Source organism: Vitis riparia, chromosome 3 (assembly GCF_004353265.1).
Source record: "Vitis riparia cultivar Riparia Gloire de Montpellier isolate 1030 chromosome 3, EGFV_Vit.rip_1.0, whole genome shotgun sequence".
NCBI classification, from domain to species: domain Eukaryota; kingdom Viridiplantae; phylum Streptophyta; class Magnoliopsida; order Vitales; family Vitaceae; genus Vitis; species Vitis riparia.
Genome location: NC_048433.1, coordinates 7,872,753 through 7,890,903, shown reverse-complemented (window position 1 = coordinate 7,890,903; position 18,151 = coordinate 7,872,753). Strand labels below are relative to the sequence as shown.

The 18,151-nt window shown below is 27.9% G+C and overlaps 2 protein-coding genes across 2 annotated transcripts; both read left to right on the top strand.

The window, feature by feature from the left end:
- The first annotated feature begins 3,857 nt into the window (after window positions 1–3,857).
- Window positions 3,858–4,598, top strand: LOC117911427 (phytosulfokines-like). The gene is made up of 2 exons (XM_034825798.1): window positions 3,858–4,073; window positions 4,192–4,598. The coding sequence occupies exons 1-2, from the start codon at window positions 3,951–3,953 to the stop codon at window positions 4,318–4,320; spliced, it is 252 nt and encodes an 83-aa protein (XP_034681689.1). The 5' UTR covers window positions 3,858–3,950; the 3' UTR covers window positions 4,321–4,598.
- A 12,188-nt stretch (window positions 4,599–16,786) lies between these two features.
- Window positions 16,787–17,594, top strand: LOC117911580 (thymocyte nuclear protein 1). Its single transcript, XM_034825986.1, has one exon. It carries the CDS (start codon window positions 16,852–16,854, stop codon window positions 17,326–17,328), a length of 477 nt encoding a protein of 158 aa, XP_034681877.1. The 5' UTR covers window positions 16,787–16,851; the 3' UTR covers window positions 17,329–17,594.
- The last annotated feature ends 557 nt before the right edge of the window (window positions 17,595–18,151 follow it).

Below are 18,151 nucleotides of genomic sequence, written 5' to 3'. Positions count from 1 at the left end.
GAAGTTTTGGTGGATTCTTTATAGAAATAGAAAGAAAAATTAAATGTAATAAAAATTATTTAGCAGTTTATAACTTTTTCAGATTCCCCATCTTTAATGAAAAGAGAGAAAATTGGAGAGGGGTAGAAAAAAAATTATTGGGATGAAACTTTCTTTCTTTTTCATTTTTTTCCCCTCACTTTTCTTCACTTTTTCTTGGAATAATTTTCTGTTGTTTCTCACTAATGAACCCTAAACATATGCATTATTCTTGTCTCAGTGGCTTTCTTAGTTGTCAGCATATAGAGTAAATTGTATATATTTAAACTCATATATTCAAGGTTCAACAAGAAGGTATATTTGAAAATTGTTTTTTTAGAATGGTTTTTTATAGGAAAACACATTTGATAATTAAAAATTATTTTTTATTTTTTATTTTTAAGAATAGAAAATAATGGATTTTCAGATAACATCTTTTAATTATTTTTTTATTTGTTTTTTGAGGATTATTTTTAAAAATAATTATATAGATATAAAGAATGATTAAAAATAAAATTTTAGATAAAAATTATTTTTTAAATATTAAAAATATATAAAAAATTAATTTTAAAAATATTAAAAACAAATTAAAAATATTTTAAACTTTTAAATAGATTTTTATCCTATAAAATATTATAGAATAATTTTTAAAAATTATTTTGAGAATTGTTTTAGTTGTTGCTTTGTTTCTTAACATTATTTTTAAAAATATGTAAAATTTTAAATAATTATTAAGATTTTAGAAAGAAAAAAAAAAGGTAGTTTGTGGCATTATATATATATATATATATATATATATATATATATATAGAGAGAGAGAGAGAGAGAGAGAGAGAGAGAGAGAGAGAGAGAGAGAGAGAGAGAGAGAGAGAGAGAGAGAGAGGATGATGTCTGATGACCACAGAAAAACGTGTGGCCCTGTGTGAAAAGAGGGGACTTCATTAATTGTGTATGACTCTTAGATTTTTATTAATTTAATTTAATATACGGATAGAAAGATCTTGGGTGGGTAGATGAGGTAATGCCCAGTGCCCACAACCTGTGGCTGTGGTCCTCTTTTCTTTCTTTCCGATTTCCATTATTATTGAAAGGTTGAGAAGCGAGCCCGGCACTTCTATCTATCCTTATAGTCGATTGATTGCTGATACTTTGTCTGCAACCCTACACTTCTGGAAACCCTGACAGACTTTTATGATGCCTAGGATGATATCAGGCACCCTTTTCTTTTTCCTTTTTTATTTTTATTTTTATTAGGGTTAGTAATTATGATCATTTGGATGAGCATGAAGGGATATCCATGATCATGTCTTGATAGTGGTGGAAATGACAGTGAATTTCTAATCATCATTCTGTCTTGATAGTTGGGAACCTTAGGCAAGTTCATGAATCATTTTCTTTTTCTTTTTTTAATAAATTACAAAGATTATTTTTGCATTTTAATATAAGATGGTGTTTTTTTTTGCTAAATAGAAAAAGATAAATATTTGACTTTTTTTTATTTAATTAAAAGTAACTCATTGATATCAACCAACATAATTAAATTAAATTTATTGATAATAAATTTAATTTAGTTAAGTTCGGCTAATATCAACAAAGTACTTTTAGTTGAATAAAAAAAGTTAAATATTTCGATATTTTCTATTCAACCAAAAAATAAATACCACTTAAATCTCAATCTAATCCTTAAACCCTTTTTTCAAATCAAGTATAATGTTTTGGGTTTGTCAATATTAGATGTGATTTTTCAATTTTTTATAAAATTTATTTTATTTTGTCAAATATTAATTTTTTTAAAATGTTTATTATATTAAAAATATTTTTAAATAGAGTCGAAAACATTTTATCTTTCTAGATTAAAGTGCATATAAATGAAAATTATGTCTTGATCATCCAAAAATGGACCAAGATGTCTGAAATAATTTAAGACACATTATTACCCACCTCTAGTTTAAGGGTTTATGGTGGTATAAGGTTTCAATTATAAGCTACAATTTAGCTATTCATGAAAGAACATGCATGAGTACGTTAGGTATAGATTCAAGTTTCCCTTCTTTGAATCTCATTAAATAAAAGCTTAATTGGCTTGTAAATTGATTAATTATTATGGAAGCTAAAAATATGGTTGATTCTAGGCATGAATTAATATTCAATTAATTTATTTTGGTCAAACTACCATATGAATTCTCTTCAATGGGTTCTAGAAGACCATAGAAAAATCCAATTTGGTATTTTATTTGTTCATACAATTGAATATGTACAATGCCAGCATCTAGAAGTGAATAAACTACCAAATCCACTTTTATATTTCCATAGAAACTTCGTTTGACTTTCTTCCACCTCTATGTGATGATAGCCCACTTTCAAATTATAAAAGATTTCTTTTTGTATCAATCAATTAATTTATCATCAATTCATGGGGCTCGATGTCTTGTTTGGAATAATTCTAATAAAAATATTTTTAGTTTTATTAGGCACTTTTATTATTAACATTTTGACAAATATGTAAATAAAAAAAATACTTTATTTTCATCATACATAAACTAATTTATTATTAATTCATGAAGCAAGTGAAAATATATATATATATATATATATATATATATATATATATTGATAATGTTTCTATTAGAAAATAGAAAATAATTTTCTATTCTTAAAAATAAAAAAAAATATCTTTAAAGAACATTTTTTGATTATTTTTATTTATTTTTTGATGATTTTTTTTAAAACATAATTATATAAATATGAAAAATGCTTAAAAATAAAGCATTATATATAAAAATAGTAAAAGTGACGATTATCTTGAATTTGCTCCTATCGGTATCAAAAGATTGAATGATATGAGATTTGGAGTACTCTAATTGAAGCAGGACATTGAGGAAAAATGTAATGAACTTCTTTATTGTTTATATAATTTTTTTTTTTTATAAAATATTAGAAAATAATTTTTAAAAATTATTTTCAAATATTACTTTTCAAAACTAATTTAGAAAACAGTTACTAAAAATTGCTTTTCAAAAATTAAGCGCACTTGCTGGTATTGATGAGCCCTTACCGAACAACAAACACCCAATTGCATTTATAAGATATGGCAATAAATAAATAAAAATTGAATGCACTTGCCCCTAACTGAAAAAAGAAACTCATGAGGACGGTGGACGTAAAGTTGAGGCTTCAAAAGCTGACCAGAGAAGCTTCTTTCAGGCCTTGATTCTTAGCATTTTATCTCTGGTTTGCAATCACCCAACCCCACCACCATAATCAATGAGTGAAGAATTGTCTATTTCCCTCTACATGACCAGCAAATGTCATTGCCTCTATTTACTACCATGACTATCATATCTGCAGTGGTCCCTTGGTGTCTCATTTTCAATCCATCTATGGTCTGATCAGCATGCCAAAAATGGTCATCATTTCACATTTCAGGCTATGTTTCTTGGCATTCATGGACCTCATTATATTCATCTTTTCTTTTTCTTTTTTCCTTTTGAAATTTTAATGGGCATCAACAACACAAAGAATGAATTTAGGGTTCATGATAAGGACCCTTAGACTCTTCTCGGATGAAAATTTGAGATTAGGAGAACACTGAATTAAGAAAAAGGACTAATACCAAAACCCTCCCCATGCTGCCAGATGTGTACCAGGCTAGGTTAGTTTGGACTTTCTCTGTTCATGTATACAAATCAAATCTCTTCTAGAACCTCCTGTAATTGTCAAGATCTCACCAGATGGAGCCATAGCCAATTCTTCTACCTTTTTCTTTTCTTTTAACATTTTTCCATTTTGTAGAGTAAATAAATGGCTATCTTATTTTACTCTTCAATATGAGCCTCTTTCCACCTTTGCATACTCTATAAATTCATTACACAGAGAGTCCCTCCTCTCTGTGCCTGTTGCTCTCTTGACAGTTCCATTAGAAGGCAAGAACAATGTCCTCCAAGCTCACCTCCCTCTTCATAATATCCTCCCTCCTCTTCTTCACTCTATCCTGCAAGGCCGCCCGCCCAGGCCCTTCATTCTCCGATGTCACCCCAATGAAAATCCAACATGGGGTATGTTAATTTTCTCAAATTATATCATTTTTCACATCAAAAATGAATTCCAACCACTGACTCTTCAAAAAATATTTCTGGGTTTTGCTCATATTTCTGTTAATTTCATGTATTGAAGGATGTTGATGAAGCAAAGACGGTCGAGGTGGAGGAGAGCTGTGAAGGAGTTGGGGAAGAAGAGTGTTTGATGAGGAGAACACTTGCAGCTCACACAGATTACATCTACACCCAGAAGAAGAATCCATGAAATCATCACATACTTTGATCTTCTATTAGTCCTCAGTTATGTGTACATCACAATCCTGTTCATGTCATCCATATGTATACTACAGTTTTAGATCGTGTAGATTTTTGTAGTCAGCAGGCCATGGCTGTATTAGTATTGGATTATACTGTTTGTATCTTTCTTCTGTTTTTGTTTCCAACAGGAAATTCTTAGATAAATTACCATATCAGTTATTGTAACTCCCTCTGTATTTTGGATGCTGCAGCTTTTCAATAAAAGTTCTAAATTGAATTCTACAAGATATAAGATTTCCCAACTCATCAAAATCCTTGGATTAGTTCAACAGACTCTTCACTTGTCATACAGGTTAACCAACTTAACTGTTACTTGCAAGGACTAATCAAACTTTAGTATAAATAATTTGTTAATTTTATATTCCCATTACTCAGTCATCTCTAACATGGAAGAACAAGAAAGAAAGATTGAAGATTTATTGACATGGCTTTCAGTGTGTTTTTCCTATACTGATTGTTGTCTTCTGTCCCATGCCATTTAGCTAGGCTAGCTACTAAATTTTTGGTGTTATGTATAAAGATTTCAAATTTATGCATGTGTTCTTTGGCCAAGAGCAAAGTCTAAATAAGTCTAAGTTGATTTTCATTTTCATTTTGTTGGAAAAATTGCAATATTCAAATAGAAAAAAAAAAAGTAAAATATTTATGTGATGCAATGTAATTACGTAATTCCACCAAATCCATGAAAATTAAAGATTAATATATCTCAGCATCTCTCTATCCAATCTACTCTATCTACCCTATCTTTTTTCATTTTTTTACTCTCCCCGCAAATCCTACCAAAAAGTCATATATTTATAATCTTACATAAGGGTGTAAATAGAATTTAAAAAACTAACAAATCGATGCAAATCAATAAAAATTAATTTAGTTTTCAATAATAAAAAGATCGATTCGATTTGAGAATTTTAAAAATTGACTTTGTTAGTTTAGTTTCAATTTTTTTATCGCGAATAAAAATCGAATTGAATCGATATTTTAAAACTTACATATAATTATTTGATATTTAATAATTTTTTTTATATTAGATTTTTATTAAAGTAATTCATTATTTTTATATTATAATCAAATTAATTTTAAATATATTTAGCATATTTTTAATATCAAATTCAAATTTGTTTCAATTAATTTTAAAAATAAATTAAACTTATAACTTCATATAAACTCAAATTAGTAGGCTTTAAATTTAAAATAAATTCATATCTACAATTGAGTTGAGGACTAAAAAGGACCATTAAATTGAGCGAAATCGATTCATACAAACCAAATCAAACCGACCTTAAATTGATTCAATTTTCATCACATGTAAAACCAATTATTTTTATCCAAAGATCGAGCAAAGTGACGATACTCACACCTCTAATCTTATAAGGTAACTTAAAAAGAGTAAATATCTCAATACTACTCAAACTCAAAAACATTAATTTACCTAAGCTTATAAAGTATAAATATTATTTTTTTTAAAAAATAAAAATTAATAATTTGAGTCAAAATTATTGGCACATCTCTTGTGGCTTTCTTCCCAAGTTGTCGTCTAGTAAGGATTGTAATATATATATATATATATATTTATATATGTGTGTGTGTGTGATGATCTGTTATGTCTTGTCAAAAACTCAATCAATTTTGAGTTGATTAACGTGATGTACATATTGAATATATCATTCAAGAAAGTAGAAGCATTAATATTTGGTGAATGGCATGGAAGCAACGTTATCCTGATAATGTAAGGGACATGGGTGTGAGTCGTGTGCTTTGGGTTTTGTGCAACACTTCATCTTTTGGCAGTATGCATGGACACTTGGGCTCCACCCTCAACCACTGTAAATAAACTTAGAATTTGTTTGGCTCAAGGAGTAGCTTTGTTTGAACTACGTGCATTGCATTAAAGCTATAGAGCCCACATATTTTTTTGTCTTGTTGCTTCATTTTATCATTTAAAAATTAATTTCTCGTAAATAAAAGCCCTTGCTTTTTAAAAATATTTCACACTGAAACCTTGGTTTTAAATCTATATTGTATGGAAAGCTGAAGGAGTTGTGAAGAAGCAAAAACTTTCCACTAAAGATGATAAAAGCAATTTGGTAAGAATTGATTCTTGTCTGCATTGGCTGCCTCCATTGATTGACAAAGAATGAATTTATAAGTACATTTTTTACACGTCTCAAGAATAGAAAGATGACTTTAGAGATGACCTAAGTTTGTAGGTGTCGAGGGTGGCGTTGTGCGAATTGGGCTGCTACCCGTAGGCAAAGTTGACTTGATATATAAGTAACTTAAACTCTGAGGTATACAGGTCGGCTCAACGTGGATAAGGATTATCTGTGCCAGAAGAGTGGGGGTTGGGTATGCACAAGACAGCTTATAACCTGCTTGGAATTGGATTTAGGTATATTTATATAATTTTGTATTTAGTCTAGATATTATCTCTATGGAGAGTTATAAGATCCATCAATTTTTGGATGGTTTGAATTCATTTCTATGGGATAGACTTTTAGTTTTAGATTTAGAAGTAAACTCAAAAGTAGTGAATATATAAAGCCGTCTTATCTAAGAAGGGTAGTGAAAGTTTTTAAGCAACAACTAATAGGCGTAGATTTGATAATAAACAATCAAATGTAAAAGAAATTTGTTCAATTAAGAGTTAAAAGTAGAGGAGCATAATACGAAACTCATATGGAAGGTCCAATGTGGCGTGTCCCATGGGAATAGGCATGGAGGCACACCATATCATAAGAAAATAAGAGCTTGTTTGATTTGTGGCAATTACGATTATATGGTTAGAGATTGCCTTAAATAAAAAGGAACTTCGGAATGATAGAGTTAAGGATTGAAAGCTTAAACCTCTAGTTCAATGGTATAGTGTTTTCCATGACCGCTAAAGATACTCAAAGCATTTTAAATGTGGTGCCGAATATCCCTAAGTTTTATCACTTGCTAAAGTTTTAATTAATTTGGATTTACTTTTCTTTTTTCATGTCCTTGTGGATTGTTATACTCATTTACTAAGTTATTATTATGCTAGCATTGTACAAGTTGGTTAAGGTACCTCCATAGAGTAAGTTTTTCACATTAGGATATTCTAATGTTACTCATAGGGAAGAGAAAGGAACTAAATGGAGATTAATAGATAAAGAAATAAAATGTAAAAAAAATTATGAAAGAAAATCAAACTACTTAGAATTGTTTTAAATGATATTAAAAAAAGGATTTAGTTGTTTCTTATAATGACTTACTTGATTTCTTAATGAAAATATTATAGTGATGTAAAAGTAGAAAAGTATAATGAATTAATAAATTTGAAGGACGAAATTTTTATAAGAAGGGAAGAATACAACAACCCTACCTTGAATTTAGGGATATTTACATAATTTAATTTAATTTATTTTTAAAAGAGAATATAGGTAAGATATTGTTATGTCCCTTTAACAACTTGTTATCTTTATTTATCTTTATATTGTTCTAGTTTCTCCTATTATAAAAAATTAAAAAGACAAAATAGAAGAGGGAAAATAGGAAGATTCATAGAGAATTTTGATTCAAAGAGTTAGAAAAGAAGATTTTTTTTTCTTTGCTTTGTTCTAAAATTCAAGGTGATTTTTTCACCTTTTATTTTATTTTATTGAATTCTTTTCTCTTACCTTAAATTTAAGATTAGTAGGGAAAAAAAACTTTGGTATAAATATCATACTAGTGACCCATGTAAGATATATGATACAGATTTAATATTTGAGTTTCATTTTAATAATTAAAAAATATTTATTTTATTGTAAATAATATATATATATATATATATATATATATATATATATATATATATATATATATAAATAAAGTTGAATATTAAATTGACTTGAATAGAAGATTTTAATAAATTTTAAGATGATCTAATTTCTAGATATTGAATTTGTTAGTACAATTTCTTTATATTGTAAGTTGGTAATTTTATTTAAATTATTTTCTAGGTTGAGAAACTTTTTAGATATTACTTTATATTGAAGATTCAATGTTGTTATTGATACAACTGGAAGTCACAGTTAAGTCTAAAAATGATTGAGTAAAGACAAATTAGTTTTGATGATAAAATAGGGTTGAATTGGAAGTTTTAATTAAGTTAAAATATCTTAATTAATTTGAAAAGAATTTTAAATTGGGAATTGGGAATTTGAAAAGAAAAATATTTTTAAATAATAAAAATAATTTAGAAATAAATTTTAAATTGAAGATTTAAGATTATATTTAAAAAAAAAAAATCAATTTTTTTTTTTATAAAATAAATTTTTTAATTTAAAATATGAAATCTTTCAAATCTAAGTTTCTAAATTATTTTTAATAAAATATGATTTCTAAATTAATTTCAATTCCACTAGTCTTTTTTCCTATATATACCCTACCTAAATGTGTTTTTTGTAAACACTTTGAGGGAGGTTCAAACTAACTTGCCCTACCATTTTCAATCTATCAAGAAGGATGCAGAATATTAAATATTAGGTTGTTTGAATACCTACATCCCTTCAATAAGACTGAAGAGTATTCATTGAAGCAATTGAAGATTGTTGCATTGCAATTATAGATCAAGTTATAGATTCTAAAGAATGTCTTTAGGGTAAAACAAACAAGTAAATTTATATGATTTAATCTCATATAGTGGATTTAGATTTAATGTCTTAGACTCGGTGGTAAGTGAGAGGGTTTTCTATGTAAAATTTTATGTGTCCCTTGCATAATTATTTATTTATTTTAAATATTTTGATTATTGTGATTATCCTTGATATCTCTCACAAGTTAGAATTGGGTTAAAAATTCAACTCCCTAGTTAATAAATTTTTAAATATACTCATTCACTCCTCATCAGGTGTTACCTACTGAACATTGGTTTTTCAAAATTAATTATACAAATTGAGTGAATATGATTAAAAAATTAATATTAATATTAACAATTCAATAAACACAATTAGTGCAATTAGGGAAAGTGAAAATGATAATATTATTGTTGATAAAGATTTAATTTATAAAAAAAAAAAAAAAACTGTGGGAGAAAGTTTAAGTGTGGATTATCATTTTATTTAATAAAAACAAGAATTTTGGAACTTACTAATTTAAGGTAATTAGTCAATTATTATTATTATTATTTCAATGTGTTTATGTTAAGTGTGAATTAAGTCCTTCAAAAATTGGAGTGATTTCTTTGAGATAAAGGTTAATAATGTAATAAGTTATTTTATAATTCTTTATTTATTTTCATTTGTTTTTAAAGTATTAAAATGTTGAAATTCCCTAAAGTGGATTAAATATTTTTTTTGAAATATATTTTGATTTATTTTTTAGTCTATAAAATAAATTGAGAATATTATATGATTTGTTTGATTGTTATGCATGTAAATTTCACTTTCTAATTTTTGACAATGATTTTGAAAATTCTAGTTATCAATAACCTTGATCAACATGAGATAAGTTGTTGATCTTCATCACCTTTGGTGAGGATAGTGATGCAATATAAACCTCGTCAAGAAGGGCATAATTGGTCGTTGATATATTATTGATTAGCAATTGTTACATCCACTAGTAAAATGAACAAATTAAGGTTAACCAATTAGTACAAGTTTCACTCTTTGAGCAAAATGTTAGTATCAATTGACTAGAATAAAATGTTTATATATGAACTTTGTTGAATATAAACTAAGAATGCAAAGTATATTATTTGGTTCTATCTTAAAATTGAATGTACATAATTTTTCAAAGGAAGTAAACTTAATTATGAAATTAAGTTTAATTGCTAATTGATTTATGTAAAAATGTGATATTTCCCATTGTAGAATATTTGATTCTTCTTATTTAGCTATTTTTCCTTAGGGAACTACCAAACTCACATTTTTCTATTATTCCACTTTTTTAGGTACAAGTGGTATTGATGATGAAAGATTGGATTAGAAATGTTGCTTCTATTAGAAACAACTTTAGAATTATTGACTTAAGATTGAGTTCAATATTGGTTTTTAGAACTTTTTAAGGCATTTGAGATAATCATTGAATTTATTTTTGAGATACTGTAATTAGTTCAAATAAAAAAATTATAATATTTTAATTTTGTTATGAGTATTGATTTGAATCAATTTGAAGTATTTATCAACTAGCTACATGATGGATTTATTAGTCAAGTTCATTCATGTGTTGGACTCTTGGGTTTGACATATGAGATGACGTAGTTCCCTTAGTCTTTAGGTTCAGGATGTTTTTAGTGTTTTTTGGGGTCAAAACTTGACCTCTTTCTCCATGTTATTTTTAGTGTTTTTTGGGATTTGCAATTGTATCCTTTATGATTTTTCTTCATTTTTTAGTTGTTCCACCTAAAAAGGTTTCCTTATAGCTTATCTTTGATAAATAATGTTGTTCTACCTAAAAAGATTCCCTTTATTATTTTGCCAAACTTTCTAGTTTTACTTTTAATAAATAAAGTTTGGTTGTAACATATTCAAATTATTCTTACCTAATCTAGGTATATACCTAAATATAGATGAATCAAGTATTGTTCATAAATATTTAAAAATTACTATACTATTGAAAATTTTAAAAACTCAATACTAATGTAACGAGGAAAACATAATATAACATGGTTTGGTACAATCCTACCTACATCCACAATCTTCAAGCTCCACCAACTTAAAGAATCCTCCAAATGCACGTCTACTTCCAAGTATAATTGGTTTCCAAGATACCAATCAACATATACAATCTTGCACAAGTGAATTCTACTCACTTAAATTTCTCTTTCATAGAAATTACTTGGATCAAATGGTGATGAATAAAAAATTAGCTTTAAATAAAGGAATACAAGTGAAGGTAGCTAGGTTAGTGCAATTAATAATGGTATGCAAGTTTTTAAACTCTTGCACTAATGGTATAAGAATGATTTTCAAGAGTTGGAAGATTAGTAGACAAACTGTAAGAGCTTTAAATAGGTGGTTTTGCATAAACTAGTTGTTAAAGATAATTTCCCGTGTAATTAACTTAGTGACTAGCAACTAACATTTAATTAGAGTTGTAGGTCATTGTGGATACATAATCAACCAATCAACTACTCAATCGAGAAAGCATGCCACTTAGCTTAAATTTAGAGTTCTATACTAAGTAGGACTAACTCACTACCTAAGTTGAAGATATAGAAATTTGTAATCAAGTCAAAGTTAGGACTAAGTTTCTTTCTTTTTAAAAACCATATTTAACTTTAAAGTTTATAAGATTTTTTTTTGCTTTTAGCCTTGGAAAGGTGAAATGAAAATTTTGAAAGTTTACCTAAATTTTCACTCTTACAAGCACTTCAAAAAATCTTACATATATATAGAAATTAGGCCCAAGTATAATTTTCAACGTGTCAAGTTTCTAACATGTATAGGCAGAAATTAATTGCCCCTTGACCTAACTTTACATGAATTCCTAAATCCAACTTGCTTGATGGCCATGATTCTCTATTATATCAGATTACTTAAGTCTAATTAAGTAACAACTAAAGCTAAGAAAAATTTAAAAAAAAAAAAAGTTACTATGGCTTTTGTAATATTATGAGTAACGTCTTCAAAGATTGACCTATGAAAATGGTTAAAACTAGGTTTAAATGACTTGCTTTTACTTAAATTGTAAAGTGAAAACAATATATGAATTGATTTAATGAAATGGAATTAACTAAAGAAAGTTAAATTAATAACTAAACAAATATTGATTTTTAATTCAAATATTCAAGTATGGGGGTTTCTGCAATCCAACTTCAGGAAGAAAAGTTAGAGTGAACAACAATTTCTTATTTTTGGTGATCTTAAAGTTTTTAGGATTCTTGGTCATTCACAATCAACTTGAGTTTTATAACCTAGAGTTGCATTTGAAGCCTAATTCCTAAATATCACCAAACGAATAAAATTGATTTCAAGTTCAAGTCTTAGCTTTTTAACTCTTACCCTTGGTAGTTTTATGTTAGGATAGATAATGATAGGGAAAACTAAGATAGCTAGTGATCAAGGGTTGCCAAAAATTACTTGTATTAAGTAATTCTTTATTGTATCATTTCCAAGTCCAACTATCATGGAGAGAACTAAAGATTCATGATTTATATCACAAACCATTCATTAATCTCACTTGTTAACCCTATTTACCCATTGCTCTTAGTTTCTAACCCTAAGTTTTCATGTTTCACACCCCTAAAATGAACCTCTCATGAGAGTAATATTGCATTCATGTACAATCTATAATATTGTAAAGAATCATGCATTAAATTAAGAGAAACTAAAACAATATATTAAATCAAAGTGAAAGGAAACAAATCAAACCATTATTTGCTTCCGCAAAAACTTCAAACTTTTCTCTCCAAGATCTCCTAAAACATAAAACTAAGAAAGTTTATGTAGTAAATTCATAAACTTAACGTGTGACACACTTCATTTGACCACTTATTCCAAAAATAGGTTATAAACAACATAAAAACTCAAAATATTAGAAATTCTAAATCTAGGATGCATTTTGGATTAGATGAATGCATTTGGAATTTATTTTGATGTGTTTCAGAACTCAAAACTCAACACGCAAATCTAAGTTTAAAATAAGGATGAGTTCAAAATCAATTTCAAACTTGTTAGTGACTAAAGAAGCTAAATTCAAATTCAAGAGTGTTTAAAATTTCCAACCCATTTTAAACTCACACATTGCTCATGTAGTTTTGTCATGTTTTCGAATTTAATGTGTTTCATTTGCTCAAAATAGGTGATGTGTGTGTGTGCGCGTGTTGGGGGGTTGAACTAAGCCTCTACCCAATCAGTCTTTGCATTCCATTGAGTTCCAAATGGTAAAAAACCATTTAGAACTCAACCTATCAATTTTGAGCTCAACATTCCTTTCTATGTAGTTTGCTCCAAATATGCATATCTTTTTCTTTTCAACTCCAATTTGTAAGTTGTTTAAATCATTAGATTGTTGACATCTCAAGCTTCAAAACTCTTTATAGTTTGCCCTAAAATGGTTTCGAAAAATTCCTTTCTATGTAATATACCAAATTTTGAGTTCCAAAATTTTTAAATGAAAATAGTTGCATTTGCTTCAAACCTCCTCTATCATTGTTGTTTGTCCTCTATCTCAATCTAAAATGTTCATTTCCCATGTTCATGCTCACAACTCACTTATTTTATGTTGCCTAACCTCTTCATACTTCTTAAGTCCTCAATCTCTCATTTATACACATTTACGCTTTATTCTACCTTTGCTTGAAAACAATTCTTGCAACTTGCATTCTTTTCATCTTTTAAATATGAGATTAATTTCAAAATGAAACTTAAAGCTATAACTAAGGTCTTAGCATCAATTTAGGTTAAGTTGGACATTCATATTGCATAATCCATGGTTGTTATATACCACTGGAGCATGTACTTGGGCTCCAATCACTTGAAGGCTTGTCTTGAAGCATATATTGGAATTATGTTTTCTTTTTATTTTATTTTATTTTATTTATTTATTTATTTTGACTTTGAGATTTCGAATATGCATCATAAGCTTATGCTCAACCTAAAACATTTTAACAAGCAATTAAATAGTAATCTTTAGGTTAAAACTAATTTCGAAGATAAACTTGAATGAAACACTTAATTTTTTCATTGAAGGTATATCTTGCTTGAAGTCATGGTAAAGAAGTAGCACAGTTTACAAGTTGATTTTGGTTAAATAGAAAATAAAATCTCATCTCTTCTTGAGTAAGATAGTAGGATCTTGGTTTATTATTATTATTATTATTATTATTATTATTATTATTATTATTATTTGTTTTTAACCAACTTAATATTTAATTAGTATCTACATTGATGTGGTCAATTTTAATGCCCTTGTAGTTAGTATCTACATAGATGTGGTCAATTTTAAAAGCTTTGATGGATGATGTTGAAGAGTCATTGATGGCCAAAAGGTATTGGTGGACATGGTTTACTTGGCTTCCTATGCCTTTCCTTCCTCAAATGTTTGACATTTATATGATAGATAATAAATGTACTTCTCCACTCTCTTCTAGAAGCAACCATTGGTGTCATCTTAGAAATTCTTATCACATGGATCACAACTTCTTTAGTTTGGCCACCACACAAGTTCAAATTTGAATTAATTGTTTGAATATTAGGATTGCTTCAACCCTCTTTATCATAATAAATAGTTGGGCCACATTGGTTTAATATTCATGATTGTGACATCCTTTTGACTATGATAATTTAAATGTTAATTTGTTTTATACATAGATGTTTCAGTATTGAAGACTTTTTTATTGATTTAATAGGCCCTATTACAATCCATGATACCAAATCATACAAGCTACTTGAGTTAGAGAATAGGTCAAAAGTTGGAAACTTATGGAGAAGCCCATGAATTCAATGAGGATTTGGTGGAATGTAGGACCATGAATGGACCTTAATTAGGTGAACATTTTTCCTCAGGGTATTTCACATGTTACAAGCTTTGCAACATTTGAATGACATGGAAACCTTCAATTATTTTATTCTAAATATTTTTTGAATTGGATGATGGGTTCATTTATATTAGTATAGTTTAGTTTTCATTCTTAGATTAGGTAGAATTTTAAGTTGATTCTTAGTTAGGTGATTTTTGTGTTGATTTACTTCTTGGCCTCGAGTACGAAGTCAAGAGTATAATAATGTACACGTGTGGACTTTTATTCCTATCTAACTAAATATGGACTTTTTCGAAAAATAATAGAAAAAGGTTGAAGGAATACTTCCGTTGTTTGTACTTCCTTCACAAATTGGTTGTAACCTATAAGTATTGGATGAGTTAGAAGGTTAATTTGTGCGAAACCCAATTTGACCTTGAGTTGAGAATTTTTAACCAATTCCTGACCTATAGATAGTTCGAGTTTTCATAAGTTACTATGGATTTTTTTGAGTAATCAAATAAAATAATTATTTTAAAACTCATTAAATAAAAGTTATATTATTAAAAAAAATTAAAATTAAATATTTTAAAATTTTGAAATAAATCATTACTTATCAATTTAATACAAATAATTGTTCATATACTTTAACAATTAAAAAAAGAAACTCTTTCCTTGGATATAATTTAAAACTAAGAAAAACCAAAATGATTTATTGTTTTCGCTTTTTAATATTTTAATATTATATACTATAATATATAATTAGAAATAAATAAACAAAATATAGGTTTTGGTTTTAATGGGTTATCATGTCAATCCTTGATATTTTTTAATTCAAGTATGATCTCGACTTGTTCAAACTTTGTACGTGTCAACTCAAACATCAAGTTTGTGCACGGGTTGAGTGGATTGAGAAATTTTATTTTATTTTTTATTTTATATTTTTTTTAAATGAATCATTTTATTTTTATAATAGACAACTTTTCTTTTCATGAATCAAGGGTTTAGACTTTTTCTTTTTTCTTTTTCTTTTTTTAAATGATGTATTTAAAGTGGAGAAAAAACATCGAAGTATATATGTTTATGCCTTATGTGAATAAGTACACAATAATTAATATTGATGTTAATTTTTAAATAATTCCTATTTTAATGTTATATTTTTAGATGGATTATGCTTTCACCTAAAAAAAATGAAAAATTTAGAATTAGACACACAAAAATATTAGATCAAATAATTAAAATAAAATTTAGATTAAAATATAATATTTTATTAATTAAAGGTAATTACTAAAATGATGATATTCTTGATTTTTTTTACATCTTTCAATTTAATGAGTATTTTAATTTAAAGTAAAATAAAATGGGCATGAAATATTTTTAATTAATTTTCCTCCCATGTGCTAAACCCAATAATTTGATGTTAATCTACAAAGTCCCTTAAAACTAAGGCTATGTTTGGTCCTGAAAGATATTAAGGAAAAAAAAAATGTTACAAAAAATATTTTTTTTTCGCAATTTCTTTCAACATAAAAAAAAAAAAAATCAAATATAGTTAAAATTTTATATGTTTTTTAAATTATTTAATCATTATTTTATTAATTTTAAATTTATTTTTTATTTTCCTTTTTTTTTTTTTTTAATTTTCTTTTCCTCTCATTTTCGAACCAAATTTAACCTAAAAAAAATTACAATATACAAGGGAAGTATCATCTATGAATCAACACACCTCTTGTTATATAAAAACTATTAATTCAAAAAATTAATAACTAAATATATTATTATAACAATTAAAATAATTACAATAACTCTTTTAATTTAATATATCATTCCCACTCATATATGATATTAGGTGAAAAATTTATATTGTTTTTTTTTTTATTTTTTTTTTAACCTTTGTCCTAGCTGATAACGGTCACTTGTCATCCCATAGAGGTCGTTAATAAATAAATAAATAAAAGAAAAAAATTGGCGCCAAAATCCCATATTTGCCGCCAAAAGGCAAGCACAAAAGCCCCCTGGGATTCAAAAAGGAGACGACAGAGGAAAAAAAAAGGAGAAGAAGAAAGCAAAATGGGGAAGGAGAAGCACTACTGGCTGCTCAAGACAGAGCCTGGAGAGTGGTCATGGGAGGACCAAGCCGCCAACGAAGGCTTATCAAACTGGGACGGAGTCAAGAACAAGCAAGCCCAGAAGAATCTCAAGGCTATGCATCTTGGCGACCTCTGCTTCTTCTATCACTCAGGCGCCAAGGCCCGCCGCGTCGTCGGTGTCGTCTCCGTCGTTCGTGAATGGTACGAAGAGGGCGACGGTGGTGGTGGTGGTGCTGTGGATGTGAGGTGTGTGGGGGAGATGAGGAGGGCTGTGGACTTGGGGGAGATGAAGAAGGAGAGTGGGTTGAAGGGATTTGGGCTGTTCCGGCAGCCGCGGCTGTCGGTGGTGCCGGTGCCGGAGGAGGTGTGGAAGAGGGTCTGCGAGATGGGAGGTGGGTATGAAGGGGACGGGGGAGAATCTGGAGATGCGGAGGTGGGTGATGATGGCGGTGGGTGAAACGAAGGTTGTGGTGTTGCCTTGCCTTTTTGGTGTTTGTGAATATGCCTCAATGAAGGCGTTTGTTTTTTTGTTTCTTTTCTTTCTGGGTCTTTTTGTAGGAGGAAGACAAAGAAGACGATGATGGAAAATCTGTTATATTTTGTTTCCAGTCTTTGACAGTAGAACAGTGGGACCATGATTTTGATGAGGGCTTTCACTGCAAAGATTAACCACCCAAATACTTCTTCAAATTCAAAATTGCAGAGCTTGATTTTGATTGTCAACTTTCTATTAAATTTGAATTATAGCATTTTGCCATTCCTTTTGCCTAAAGAATGAGAAGGGACTTTTTATATCCGTTTTTAAAAACAGTTTGTTTTTCAAGAGCGATTCTCATCTGATTTGAACCTTGTATGATAAAAACAGTTTTTGAAAAATAGAAGGGTTTGGTAACAAATTTTGAAAACAGTTTTGAAAAATAGATTTTGAAAACAGCTTTAAAAAACATTTTTTGAATAAGGTTATGATGTTTTCTAAATTAAAATTCTGTTTGGAACCGATGTGTTTTTAATATGTTTTAGAAATAATTTTTATGTTTAGTACTTATGAATTTCAAAACAGTTCAACGATCTTTTATAACTTAAAATTCTATTTGGAAATCGATATGTTTTTTAATATTTTAGAAATAATTGCTTTATTTTTAATTATTCTATACATCCTACATATAATTATTTTTTAACATTTGTCTCCAAAAAAACAAATAAAAATAATAAAAACTATTATTTAAAAATATATTGTTTTTTTTCTTAAAAACAAAAAATTGTTTTTACAATTTGTTTAG

Excerpts from the sequence above, each read along its gene's own strand:
- LOC117911427 (XM_034825798.1), top strand. The coding sequence starts at position 3,951 with ATGTCCTCCAAGCTCACCTCCCTCTTCATAATATCCTCCCTCCTCTTC. Across the intron at positions 4,074-4,191 it reads CAATGAAAATCCAACATGGG|GATGTTGATGAAGCAAAGAC; the intron begins GTATGTTAATTT and ends CATGTATTGAAG.
- LOC117911580 (XM_034825986.1), top strand. The coding sequence starts at position 16,852 with ATGGGGAAGGAGAAGCACTACTGGCTGCTCAAGACAGAGCCTGGAGAG.